The sequence below is a fragment of the Rana temporaria genome, chromosome 2 (assembly GCF_905171775.1).
Source record: "Rana temporaria chromosome 2, aRanTem1.1, whole genome shotgun sequence".
Taxonomy (NCBI): Eukaryota; Metazoa; Chordata; class Amphibia; order Anura; family Ranidae; genus Rana; species Rana temporaria.
In genome coordinates, this window is record NC_053490.1 from 182,825,799 (window position 1) to 182,840,173 (window position 14,375).

Here is a 14,375-nt window from a genome sequence, read left to right on the forward strand (position 1 = left end):
TACTGGTTTCAAAATGTATGAATGAATCTTTAATGGTACACTCTCAGCTTTTTATGCAGTTACAGGCATGTTACAGGTCTGACATAATGAACATGACCTAATTACTACACCTGCAAAGTCAGACGTTATGACTCTCACCTGCTATTCACAAAACACATTCCTTTACTAAACATAATTGACATGCTAATTCCCTACCCCAGAAAGGAGACATCTGACCTTTCAGACTTAATCAGTACAATAGACACAACACAGTATTAGCATCATACAACTGACAATGGAATGTCTTTCAGGAGCCTATTGACCTGTTGTGGGTCAGCATGAAATCACCTGTAATATGTCCAGATCTCCTGCAATACATGAATTATCATTTATCAGTCACCATATGCCCAAAAGGGGCACAGGGTGATCCTAGACCCAAGAGTCATTAGTGATGCTGGCACAGGAGTACCCCCATCCTTCAAAAGTCTTTGGGTGTCACGGGTCATTCCGTTACAAATTATTTTAGTTAAAATCTAAAACAGAATGTTATGACAAGAACTATAGTTAGAACAGGTGAGTGTATCAACCTATAGTGACCAATTCTGGCAGTATTTACTAAGAAATTAAAACTAGATACTTACATGAACTTTAATAATTTTACTGTTGAAATTACTTAGCGCCACAATTACTTCTCCTTGATCTGATGGGGAATCAGTCCCAATATGGCTAAAAGAGAAAGAATAGAAATACAAATTATACAGTGCAGAAGAATGCAAACCAGTATCCATGGTCATAGCCATTTTCCTAGTACTAGCAACTACTCCTCAGAGGCTCCATGAGTAGAGTTCAATACTGGTTCTAATACAGATCTGTGAAGTCCTTAGTTTCTCGGAGTCTATCCAAGTTTTATCCTGCATTGATACCAGATGAAGGAGTGGTGATGTTGCCCTCAAAACACAATGGTTGTCCTAATATAGTGTAAAAAATAGTGCAGCGCAAATGAAATCATAAACAATAAAATAATAATTAAATATCAAAGAAAGTCCATAAAGTGCACAAGTGAAAAATTCCAAATGGTGCTCCAATGTAAAGTGACTGAGTGCAGTAAATCAGAAAATCTGTGATCCACAGGTAAAGAATCCTCCACCAATGTAAATAGATAGATGGCCTCTCACCTTAGCCATTCGACCATGGCTAGGTCACAGAGCATATTACACCTCCCAGGTATAAGCAAAAAACCTTGAATCCCAATAGGCAGGCAGCTACCAGCAACTCAGCTCAGCCAATTTCCAGATCAGCAGGAGGGTATATGTGAATGAGAGAGGAAACAGACTAGTGCTCTCTGTATAGTAAACCAAGTATTTATTAAAAAAACAAGTAACAGACTCACAATTAGTGGCACTCAAAGCCGAGTGTGAAGCATAGATGACATGTATCGGAGCTGCAGGCTTCCGAATCCACGATCTGTTCACAAAGCAGCGTGTGAGACGGCGAGCGCGGGTGACGTCATGTGACTCCTCCCCCTTTCGTACGTTACGTCCCAATGGGCGGGACTTCATCAGCATAGGGTGGGGAGATCAACGTGTGCGTCCCGCAGTGTGTTATATAGTGTGCCGTTGCCTCAGCAACCAAGCACAACAAATAAAGACCTGCCAACAGCGCCATCTTGTGTCTATATAGTAGAAGACGGCCAGTCATACTTAGCAAATTGCCAAGCAGACCGAAAAAACCTCCATGTTCAACATAAAGTAAATAAAAAGGGCAGATACAGTATTCATTTAAAAAAATCATTAAATCAAATTAATACATATAATTAGAATTAAGTGACATCAGCCACGGTCGCCTTCTCACTAACAATTAAATATTATGAATGACACCATTGACATTCATTTACTGCCTAACATAGCAAATTTTGCCATATCAAGCAGTACGGAACAAATTACCAATAATTGATAATATCACAATCCGTCAATACCAACATATTAAAACAGTATATAATATACAATATATAAATAAAAATTAAAATTCATATAAAATTCATATGTAATCTATATAAAATCATGTACAAAAAAAACATTTTTTTTTATATATAAAGATTTCACATATAATTCACATAAAATTCCCCAATACACAAAACAAATAATCAGAGTACAAAAAATTACTAAAAATTACTAGCGATTGGAAATAAAACAATTGAGATCAAACTCAACGTTAAGGCCGGCCGGGGAGGAAACTTTAGTTTCGTATATCCAGAATGATTCTCGACGGCTAAGTTGCCGGATATAGTGTCCCCCTCTCCAATGCTTAGCAACTTTTTCGATGCCCCAAAATTTGAGACCTTTAGGGTCCCTATTGTGGCATTCTCTAAAGTAGCGGATTGCAATATGTTGGGCGCACCTCACGTGAGTTACACGTGAGAGTGGGAGAACATGTTAGCAATATACGGCGGGGTATTCAAAACCACAGTGTATCAAAATACTTTAGAGAATGCCACAATAGGGACCCTAAAGGTCTCAAATTTTGGGGCATCGAAAACGTTGCTAAGCATTGGAGAGGGGGACACTATATCCGGCAACTTAGCCGTCGAGAATCATTCTGGATATACGAAACTAAAGTTTCCTCCCCGGCCGGCCTTAACGTTGAGTTTGATCTCAATTGTTTTATTTCCAATCGCTAGTAATTTTTAGTAATTTTTTGTACTCTGATTATTTGTTTTGTGTATTGGGGAATTTTATGTGAATTATATGTGAAATCTTTATATATAAAAAAAATTGTTTTTTTTGTACATGATTTTATATAGATTACATATGAATTTTATATGAATTTTAATTTTTATTTATATATTGTATATTATATACTGTTTTAATATGTTGGTATTGACGGATTGTGATATTATCAATTATTGGTAATTTGTTCCGTACTGCTTGATATGGCAAAATTTGCTATGTTAGGCAGTAAATGAATGTCAATGGTGTCATTCATAATATTTAATTGTTAGTGAGAAGGCGACCGTGGCTGATGTCACTTAATTCTAATTATATGTATTAATTTGATTTAATGATTTTTTTAATGAATACTGTATCTGCCCTTTTTATTTACTTTATGTTGAACATAGAGGTTTTTTCAGTCTGCTTGGCAATTTGCTAAGTATGACTGGCCGTCTTCTACTATATAGACACAAGATGGCGCTGTTGGCAGGTCTTTATTTGTTGTGCTTGGTTGCTGAGGCAACGGCACACTATATAACACACTGCGGGACGCACACGTTGATCTCCCCACCCTATGCTGATGAAGTCCCGCCCATTGGGACGTAACGTACGAAAGGGGGAGTCGTCACGTGACGTCACCCGCGCTCGCCGTCTCACACGCTGCTTTGTGAACAGATCGTGGATTCGGAAGCCTGCAGCTCCGATACATGTCATCTATGCTTCACACTCGGCTTTGAGTGCCACTAATTGTGAGTCTGTTACTTGTTTTTTTAATAAATACTTGGTTTACTATACAGAGAGCACTAGTCTGTTTCCTCTCTCATTCACATATACCCTCCTGCTGATCTGGAAATTGGCTGAGCTGAGTTGCTGGTAGCTGCCTGCCTATTGGGATTCAAGGTTTTTTGCTTATACCTGGGAGGTGTAATATGCTCTGTGACCTAGCCATGGTCGAATGGCTAAGGTGAGAGGCCATCTATCTATTTACATTGGTGGAGGATTCTTTACCTGTGGATCTCAGATTTTCTGATTTACTGCACTCAGTCACTTTACATTGGAGCACCATTTGGAATTTTTCACTTGTGCACTTTATGGACTTTCTTTGATATTTAATTATTATTTTATTGTTTATGATTTCATTTGCACTGCACTATTTTTTACACTATATGACTTTGGGACTTTTGATTTGAATTTGATCCTTAGTGCTGGCTTGCAATTTTTTGTTTGTGTTTATTATTCCAGCGCGGAATTTTTCTCTATATCACAGGTTGTTCTAATATGACTTTTTTTATTGACAATTTAAAATGAAATCATGAAGGAAGATCTGCCCTTGCCGCATATGTTTAATAAATCAAACATTTAGATTATGCATAATTGTAACTGCAGATTGTCCGATTAGAAACCACAGTCTAATCTAGTGATCTTCACCTGCGCACAAGCACTTCCTGAAACCTTTGATGGTGTCTGTATGAGGATCGCAGCACAGCTCTGCTTAACTGTGCCCCCACTTTCTCACTCCTGCCCGCCCCTTCTGCCTGGCTTCCTGCTAGCATAGAAACACTATTGATGCCCTTGGCTAGGTCCATCACTTCCAGAAATGACACCTGTCATAATCCTTGAAATACTCAAGTATTTCTCCTTTGATTCTATTACACAGTGGTGGGTCCTCCGCCCTGTCTTAAAGACAACCCCCTCCAGATGGCTCCATGGTCTGGAAGTAAGGTATTATTCTGTGTTTGACCATGTTTGTTTATGTACTTTAATTATCTCCTGGGACTTCTCTGTGTCATTACACATCTCAGTCCTCCTATTCAAGCTATCGTATCAATCCCTGCTGACCCTGTTTTCCTCATTTGCATGGCCAAGAGGACCCAAGTGAGGACTAAAGCGTACTTTACAATTGACCAATAGGAAAGTGGTTGTTTGGGTGGGGCGTTCAAACTGCTATGTATAAAAGTGTGTTGTGTGCATCCAATAAAGTAAGATTCTGTTTGAACTTACATACAGCCTGTGTGAAAGGAGCCTTAAGGTTATTGGCAGATACCTCTAACAGAATCTGCAAAAGAGAAAACAGTGTTTTCTACCCCCGAGGGGTCTTTCCAGTATAAGCGGATACCTTTTGGTTTGCATGGTGCTCCTGCCTCCTTCCAGAGAATGATGGATAAGACATTAAGACCACATGGCCAATACGCAGACGCCTATTTGGACAATGTAGTCATCCACAGCCCAAATTGGGAATATCATTTCCCCCCGGGTGCAAGCAGTAGTAGATTCCCTTAGGAATGCAGGACTCACTGCCAACCCCAGAAAGTGTGCCATAGGCTTAAAGGAGGCCAAATACTTTGGCTTCATCATTGGTCGAGGGCTGATCATGCCTCAGATTAATAAAATTGAGGCGGTTCAAAAGTGGTCCCAACCTATAAATAATATAATAAATATATACTGCGCTGATCCAATAATGTCAGAAAGTGGCAGCCAACACAACAAAGGAATAAATTGTGTAAATAAGTGAAAAATAAAAATAAAAGTGCAGCGCCAAACATGAAAACCTAACCGTACATAGGTATGGCTAGGAGGATAAAAAACTGGTGCGATGTATCACACATCAGGGTTAGGAGGATAAAACGCTGGTGCGATGTATCCAAACACACATCTAAAATGTGAAGAAGCAACAAATGAATAATAAAGTTCAAAATAAATAGTGAAATTTCGTGAACCACACTCAAATTGTGTATATGGTGTCCATCCAAATAACTCCAGCCTTCAGATCTTATATGGTGACTGATGTTGGTTAATTTCCCAATGCAACAGTAGCTACGATCCCATTCACAGATGTTTTCAATCATCAAGGGGTAAAGAGATAAAATACCCTTACCAGATGTGGTGGACCCAGAAACACGGTGTCCATCCAAATAACTCCAGCCTTCAGATCTTATATTCAGATCTTACCCGACCGGTTTCGTGTAATGACACTTCAACTGGGGCATGAAGTGTCATTACACGAAACCGGTCGGGCACATACATTGGCCCCAGCCATTCCTAACTGTGCTATTTTTTTTATTGAATACAGGGATTTTTATCATTGTTATTTTCCATTTTTGGCTTTTTTTCCTTGCTGTGGTTTTACGCATTTGTATTGCTGAGTGTGTTCATGTCTGGCTACTTGCCTTTTGGACAATAAATTTTGCTTTTTTTACACTATGAGGAGGCGTCCTCTCTTGTTTTTTTCTTTTTCTTTTTTATGGTGAGTCCATCCTATGCCTTACAAGGAAGCAGTGGATACTACTTCTATGTCCAGGATCTAATCGATTTGGATTTCTACTAGCGTGGAGAGCTACGGTCCAGAGCTATCAAGAGAAGTTGCCCCCCATCCTTTGGGTTGATTAAGCACGTTTGACCCACCACTGTACGGTGTTTCTGGGTCCACCACATCTGGTAAGGGTATTTTATCTCTTTACCCCTTGATGATTGAAAACATCTGTGAATGGGATTCGTAGCTACTGTTGCATTGGGAAATTAACCAACATCAGTCACCATATAAGATCTGAAGGCTGGAGTTATTTGGATGGACACCATATACACAATTTGAGTGTGGTTCACAAATTTCACTATTTATTTTGAACTTTATTATTCATTTGTTGCTTCTTCACATTTTAGATGTGTGTTTGGATACATCGCACCAGTGTTTTATCCCCCTAACCCTGATGTGTGATACATCGCACCAGTTTTTTAGTTTTTTATCCAACTTATAAATAAAAAGCAAGTTTGTGTGTTTCTTGGGATCACAGCATACCACAGACATTGTATACCCAATTTTGCCACCATTGCAGCCCCACTGACAGATTTGACGAAGAGTAAAGGATTGATTAAGTGGAATCCTGAGGCAGAGAAAATATTTCATATATTGAAGCAAGCTGTTTGTGTACAACCTGTGCTCATGACCCTAGAGTTCACAAAGGAGTTTGTGGTACAAACAGATGCCTCTGATGTGGGACTGGGTGCGATACTGCCCCATATCAGAGATGGTGGGGAGCACCCAGCGGTCTACTTGAGCAGAAAGCTGAACAGACATGAGAAAAACTATGCCATTGTTGAGAAGGAATGTTTAGAGGGAATGTTTAGCTATTAAATGGGCCTTAGATGCCCTGAAGTATTACCCGTTGGGGAGGCCATTCAAACTAGTCACTGATCATGCCCCTCTAAAAATGGATTTGTGATAACAATGAGAAAAACAGTCGATGACAAGGAAGCTCCTTGTCCTTCAAGTTTTTAAGTTTACAGTGGAGAATAGAGCTGGGAAACTTCAGAATAATGCAGGATGCCCTTTTATGTATTCATTGTCTGGTTGGGACAGTTGCACAGCCACAGGGGCTTGAGGGGGGGGGGGGGGTATGTGACATTATGAAAGGGGAGGTGATTGATGGATGTTATGTTTCACTTCACATGCGTTCATTTGCCAAGAACTAAGGTGGAATCTGGTCCGGATTTAACCACTTCAGCCCTGGAAGATTTACACACACAAATCGCTGTGCTTGCTCTTGGGTACGCAATCTCGCTCCCCACCATGCAACTGGCGTGAGCCCTCTGACAGCACTCACAGGGGACACCGTACCCGTGTAGGGTTTCGCACAGCGGTTCCATTGTGCAGCAGTAAGGGTACGTGAGGCGGTCGGGAACTGGTTTACCAGCCACCTTGGCAGGGTTCGTTCAGGACCAGATTTTGCAGTCCACTTGTGTCCACCAACAAGTGTTATAAATGAAGCAGGACTAGAACAAAGGATTGCTCTTGGCCTGGGAAGCCAAAAACCTGAGAGAGTTTGCTTATGTGAAGTTTGCCTTGTAAGCATGTGGAATTCCCTTCCACAGGCGGTGGCCTCAGCGGGGGGCATAAATAGTTATAAAAAACTATTAGATAAGCACCCGAATGACCACAACATACAGGGATATACAGCGTCATATACTGACATATAATCACACACATAGGATGGACTTGATGGACTTTTTTCAACCTCACCTACTATGTAACTAAGAGAAAAGGTTTGCATTATCTTTGTTTTGTGGATGACTGGGAGAAGCCATTCATCTGTTGAGTGATCGTAGTGTGCAAACACAGTAATAGAAACATAAAGAGATCCCGATGTAGGTGTGTAGTAGGGTGGTGGAAAGGAGGGAAACCAGAAGTGGATGGGGAGGGTCTGTGTTCCGACAGAAGGGGTGATGGTTTGAGCGGTTAAGAATTCTCAGCATTCGTGCATAACAGAGGACGCAAGTAGCATACATTATAGCTCAAGGAGGCAGCGATCAAATTCAACTGGTAGAAAATGTATGACTCATGGTTCCCATTCTTAAGACAAACTTCACCGCATTATGATTAATATAAATAAAACTTTTTTTTACCAATTAATGAAGAGACAAATCTTGGGGTTTCCCTATCTATACAGCCATTTCCTGAGTCGCTTTTCACACAAACTAATCTTCATTTGAAATAAGCAAATATAAAACAATTATTTCAAGCACCATCCAAAAGAAGAAAGCAACTCAACTTCAGTTGCAATCTTCTCAAGCTGTGGAGACTATTTCTGGAAGCCCTGATAGCAGTGAAATGAATCACCTAATTATAGGGAGTAGATTGATAGCCCTTCTGTTGAGAAACTATAAACAAGCTATGGAACAGTCCTCTTCATTCTAATCAAGACCCAGCTAGTTGAGGTTTGACATTTGTGAAATGGGTTTTCTTAGCATAATATGATATGAATGGCAGTACGTTTGAGTTTGCACACAAACTGCTGGCAGGAAGATCATTACAGTGAATCTGCAGTCATACTTTGAGACTTGCAGTAGTTGAGGCACATACCATCTGAATGCTATTTGCTGTGAAAGGAAAGTGTCACAGTATTTTTCTTTACAAAAAAATAATCTATTTTTAGAAAATTGAAACAAATTCTAGCTATGGATATTTTTACACAATTATATTGGTCCAGCTTGAAACATGTGGGATCCCTCGAGAAGTTGGGAAACTGTAGTAAACACTGTTACTGTGGTGTCCTCCACTTGCTTCCGGGTCCCATGCCTAGCGGTTTCCCTGCTGCATTTTGAACACAGGAGGTCGCCCTCAGGCACAAGCTCTTTTCAGCGAACGCTTTGCATTTTCTCAATAAAGCGTTTTCTGATTGGACAATGTATTCTGTCAATGTATTTCGCCATCTCTTGCTTAGTTTAAATTGCCCAAGTTTGAGACCATCCCATCTTAACTAATGTATTACAGACCTGCAGAAAGAAGAGACAATCTATATGAAACTCCTCCCCCATCCTACATAGGAACATTCCAGGCAAGAATGAAGGAAATATTAAAAACATATAATAAGGGTAAAAAACTGTGCTTACTATGATCAAATTAGTAATACAAATAGGATAAAATGTTTTATGAACCCCCTCTATAGCAGCAATAATAGTGGGACAAACACAGTAAAGATAAAAAGAAAAATTGCGGGGGCGTGGCCTGGACATGACCGAGTGAAGCAGCTTTCTTTCAGAGCTCCCGGCCTGAATGCTCATTCCCCCGGGAAAAGACCTCTTAACACCGGCATGTACTCGGCTAAAAAGTACAGCACCAGAGCAGCAACGAGGGGGACCACCTCAGGCAAGAATTCGGGAACACATACAGCGATACTTCCAGGTCCAGCAGGATATTTCCCCCGGAGCGAGAGTAGCAGCGCCGTGAGGCCCTCCACGTGGAGTGGCGCAGAAAGCCCAAACCGCGAGCACCGTCGTGCAGGAGCCCTGCGCCTCCGCATCACCTGTCCGTTCTCTGGAGGCTCCCACTGACCCCCAACAAAACATGGCGTCCTTGCCCCGACCGCTGGATACCTCCATGCTGGACCAAGATATCAGGGAAATGCTACAGGCTCTCCCAAACCAGACGGCTATCGAGGCATTAATTCTCCGGCTGGAGGAGATGCACAGGAGTGACATACACGAGGTGAGGGGAGAGGTGTCTAACTTGTCAGATCGGGTGTCGACGGGAGAGGCGTCGGTGTCCTCCCTGGAGAATCGTGTATCAGCTCTGGAGCGATCCCGGGACCTTCATAGAGACACCGCGATATCGCTCCAATTACACCTGGAGGACATTGAAGATAGGAGCCGCCGCAACAACCTACGGCTCCGCGGCATTCCGGAAGCAGCAGAAGCGGAGAATGTCAGGGACATGGTGCAGGAGATATTCCGGACCATCCTGGCATATCCAGGGGCAGACATCCAATTGGACAGGGAGCACAGAGCTCTGGGTCCCAGGCCAGGGGATCCAGGCAGGCCACGCGATGTGATCTGCCGCCTACACTGCTACACTCAGAAAGAGACCATTCTGAGACAGGCTTGGGACCACGGTGATGTGGAAATGGGCGGATCGCAGATCAAGATCTTGTCGGACCTGTCCAGGGCAACCCTGAGGCACCGAGCCCTCCTGCGCCCGCTCCTAGATATAGCCAGGCAGAAGGGACTTATGTACTGCTGGGGATACCCCCTCTCGGTGACGTTTCGCGGCGAGTCTGGAGCCTTTACGCTGCAGACCGTCGCAGACCTGCCAGCACTTTTCATCTTCCTGGACGCAGAGCCAGTACAAGTGCCTGACTGGCTACAGATCCTCCCAAGTCAGGCTGGCAGACCAGGTGTATCGGCGCAACACATCCCCCTGCCACCTCACCAGCAGAAGGGCAGAAGGAGGCAACGATCCGCATCAAGAGAGGCGCCACGTGAGTAGGCCTTGGGCCGCACACCTCTCCTTGACATTCCCCCCGCCCGCACTGCTGAGACTAAGCCCTGACCAGTCCTCCTGAAGAACAGACTGTTGGCCCCCCCTTCTATGTTCTATTACTTTATTTTAGCTGTTGGGGCCGACTTTTTGGAGCCCCTTGGCTCCTATGACGCCTCCAATGGATCAAGCTTGATGCCAAACCCCCCCCCCCCCCCGTGATGCAAGTGAAAACGAACGACCGCCGACCCCCTGAGAGATGTGCAGTCTCCGTGTCGGGACATTGCGCGGCTGCACGCGTGTCCTGCAGCCAGAGCGGATCGCTGTGGCCGCCCTTGGGCCGCCTGTGGGAGGCGGGACGGATATTGGGCTCCTGCCCCATGTGACACCGTTTTGTTTTTGTTTCTCTTTTGGCTTAGGGTTTGATTATGCCCCTTTGGGATGGGAATTGGGTTTTGTATTCAATACGTAAGTTGCACTATGCCCCATTTTCATAATTTATGCTTCATATCTTATATTTTTTACCACTGTTTGTTACACCGTCTTCTGAGATGGCCCCTTTGAATGTTTGAATCACAATTGCATGCTGTACTATATTCTATGATGTTTTTTGCTTGCCGGTATTGATATCATCATGTAAAACTGCCAGAGATGGGGGGGAGGCGCCAGGAGCCCAATCTTTGGCCCTGTCTACACACTATCCCAATTAGGCCTGCGCTCGATAAACGGACTACCGCCCGGAGAGTGCCCCAGCCGGTAAGGCTACATTAGCACCTCTTTATAGCTACACTTTCTTGTGTCAGCTTCCTAACCCTCCTTTCTTTTCCAAGGGGTCACCTCACTCCATAGTTCTTTTGACTAAATCTTTTTCTACCTACCCCCATTCAACACCGCCCTACCCTTCCCTCCCACCCCTCTATTCCCCCTTGCAGACATGGACTCACTCAATATAATATCCCTAAATGCAAAGGGCCTGAACACACACGTAAAGCGGCGGGTGTTGCTGCATAACATGCGCCGCGCCAGAGCGGACATCGTCCTACTGCAGGAAACACACTTTAGAGAGAACAACTTGCCAATACTTAAAAACAGACACTATCCCATGGTCTTCCATTCCAATTATACGGAAGCCAAGTCAAGAGGAGTATCTATACTCATCTCTAACAGGGTGCCCTGCAAGCTGATAGACTCCCAGACAGACAAGGAGGGACGCTTCCTGTTTTTGAAGGGGCTGATAGGCGACAAGAAGATGACCCTTGCGAATCTATATGCCCCTAACGACCACCAGGACGCATTCCTGAAGAGGCAGATAGGCCGACTCCTGCAGTTCTCTGAAGGACACCTTATAGTGGGGGGAGACCTGAACATACCCATGATACCAGCGGAGGATACCTCCTCGGGAATGTCCTCTACCGCACGCGACGCACGCAAGCGTATTGGATCGACACTTCACTCTGCGCAACCGATCGACGCCTGGCGTGTCTTCCACCCAGAACGCGATTACACTTGTTCTTCCAAACCACACCAGACGTACTCCCGAATCGACTACTTTCTTATACCCCACGATCAGTTGCACGCCGTGGAAGAGACCTCGTCTGGGTCCATTACGTGGTCCGACCATGCCCCGATCAGCATGCGGTATGACATATCAAACGCCCACACGGGACAAACACCGCCATGGAGGCTCAAGGAGAGCCTCTTACAGGACACGGAAGTGCTGGCTGATGTAGTCAAGGAAATAGGACACTACTTCGACACAAACGCGACCCCTGACAAGGCCGTTATTAGGGGAGTGCTCATTAAGCACGGCTCTAGACTGAAAAAGTTGCGGACAGCGCAACTGAACATGCTCCTCGCCAAGCTACACACCCTAGAGACATCCCATAAGGTGACGCAGACTAGACAGCTGGGAGTCGAGCTAGACACAGTAAGATCACAGATAACAGATATTCTGCAATTTAAAGCCAAAGCGGCGATGCAAATCTGCCGAAGGAAAGTATATGAGTCGGGCAATAAATACGGCAGACTCCTTGCCCAAACTCTACGAACACAGCAAACTGCATCCTACATCCCACACATCATGTCCGCCACTGGTCAAAAGAAGTCTCTACCCCAACAAATCACACAGGAGTTCAAGACTTTTTACAGCTCTCTACAACCTGTCCGCGCCAACTCCCGCCCACGACGCCACAACTGAGTATCTGACCCGGTCTTCCATGCCCTCGCTGCCGTCAGAGGCCCCCATCACGCTGCCCGAACTTCAATTGGCCCTGAAGGGTGCAAAAACCAGAAAGGCCCCTTGGCCAGATGGTCTTACCATCACGTATTACAAGACCCTACTCCCATCTCTTGGTCAGCGTTTAATGGACCCGTTTAATGGTTCGGGGAGATTATTTCACAATACCACATTACAGGCCCAAATCTCGGTCATAGCAAAGGAGGGCAAGGACCCAGCACAATGCGGGAGCTACCGCCCCATCTCTCTCCTGAATACCGACCTTAAAATATTTACCAAGATCCTAGCCTCCAGACTCAAGCACCACTTACCATACCTAATCCATTTAGACCAAGCGGGATTTGTCCCGGCCAGGGACAATACCACTAAAGTTCTGAACTTGTTGCACATAGCGGTGTGCAGCAAAAAACCATGCTTATTCCTCGGGACGGACGCCAAAAAAGCGTTTGACCGAGTGAACTGGGAATTCATGTTCACAACGCTGAAGCACATAGGCTTGGGAGGCAAGATGCTGAACTGGATAGCTGCGGTCTAGTCGGAGCCCACGGCCAGAGTCAGAGCCAATGGGGTGCTTTTGGAGGCATTCCCAATCACCAACGGTACCAGGCAGGGCTGCCCCCTCTCGCCCCTGCTATTCGCACTCTCCCTGGAACCCTTTCTGTGCCATATTCGACTGAACCCAGACATCACAGGCGGCGGGGTTAACGGGAAGCAGTATAAAGTTTTCGCGTACGCCTACGACCTGATGTTCGCCCTCACAAATCCCACAGTCTCCTTACCAAACCTTCTGCGAGAATTCGATATATATGGCCAACTTTCCAATCTAAAGATTAATTTCACCAAATCAGACGCTATGGGCGTAGGGATTCCGCACCAGCAGCTTTAGAGCACAGTTTAGAGGCAGCTTCAATTTAAAATGGACGGACACCGCCCTGAGGTACCTTGGTACCTACATACCCACGTCATTCTCCCGACTATTTAAACTAAAATTTCCCACCCCTCCTGACAACTACTTGACCAATAGTACAGCAGCCTGCACTCATGGTTTGGCCGGTGTTGCATCCTCAAAATGACGATTCTACCCAAACTTCTATACCTCCTACAGGCCCTCCCAGTTCATATACCTGGAGACTATTTCAAACAAATTCACTCCATCTTTACTGGTTTCCTCTGGGCGGGGAAACGCCCACGCCTGAGTAGAGCGGTGCTCTCTCTCCCCAAATCACACTGGGCCTGGCAATGCCAGACATCCGCTCATACTACCAAGCATGCCACCTCAGGAGACTTCTTGACTGGAACAGACATGGAGACACCAAGTTATGAACACAACTGGAACAAGACCAAAGCAAGGTTCTCCTCTCCAGAGCCCCTTGGTGTTACACTGCCCTGCCACTCAGGGTCAAACGACACCCGCTGATAGGTAACACGGTCCAGATATGCTCACGCCTGCTGTCGAGACCCTCCCTCTCGACTCGCAATTCCACCTTGAGACCCGTAGTGGGCCACCCCCGATTTGAACCAGGCTTACGTGACAAGAAATTCCATGAACTACGTGAGTCAGGATCCTATCACGCGGCCAACTTTAGGACCCTGGGTAGATGGAGGACATATGCAGAACTTGCGGACCCCAACGGCCCGTACAGACTGGACTTCATGAGGGCCCTACAACTTAGCCACTTTCTCAATAGCATCCCACCCCCTCCTG

At 44.8% G+C, this 14,375-nt stretch overlaps 1 protein-coding gene across 3 annotated transcripts in view; it reads right to left on the reverse strand.

Moving 5' to 3' along the window:
* UGGT2 (UDP-glucose glycoprotein glucosyltransferase 2) overlaps positions 1 to 14,375 on the reverse strand; it is a 446,216-nt gene that overhangs the window by 82,135 nt on the left and 349,706 nt on the right. For all 3 annotated transcript variants that reach the window (XM_040336106.1, XM_040336105.1, XM_040336104.1), the window contains exon 30: positions 621 to 705. In XM_040336106.1, the coding sequence (XP_040192040.1) occupies positions 621 to 705 (85 nt within the window). The remainder of the gene's footprint in view (positions 1 to 620; positions 706 to 14,375) is intronic.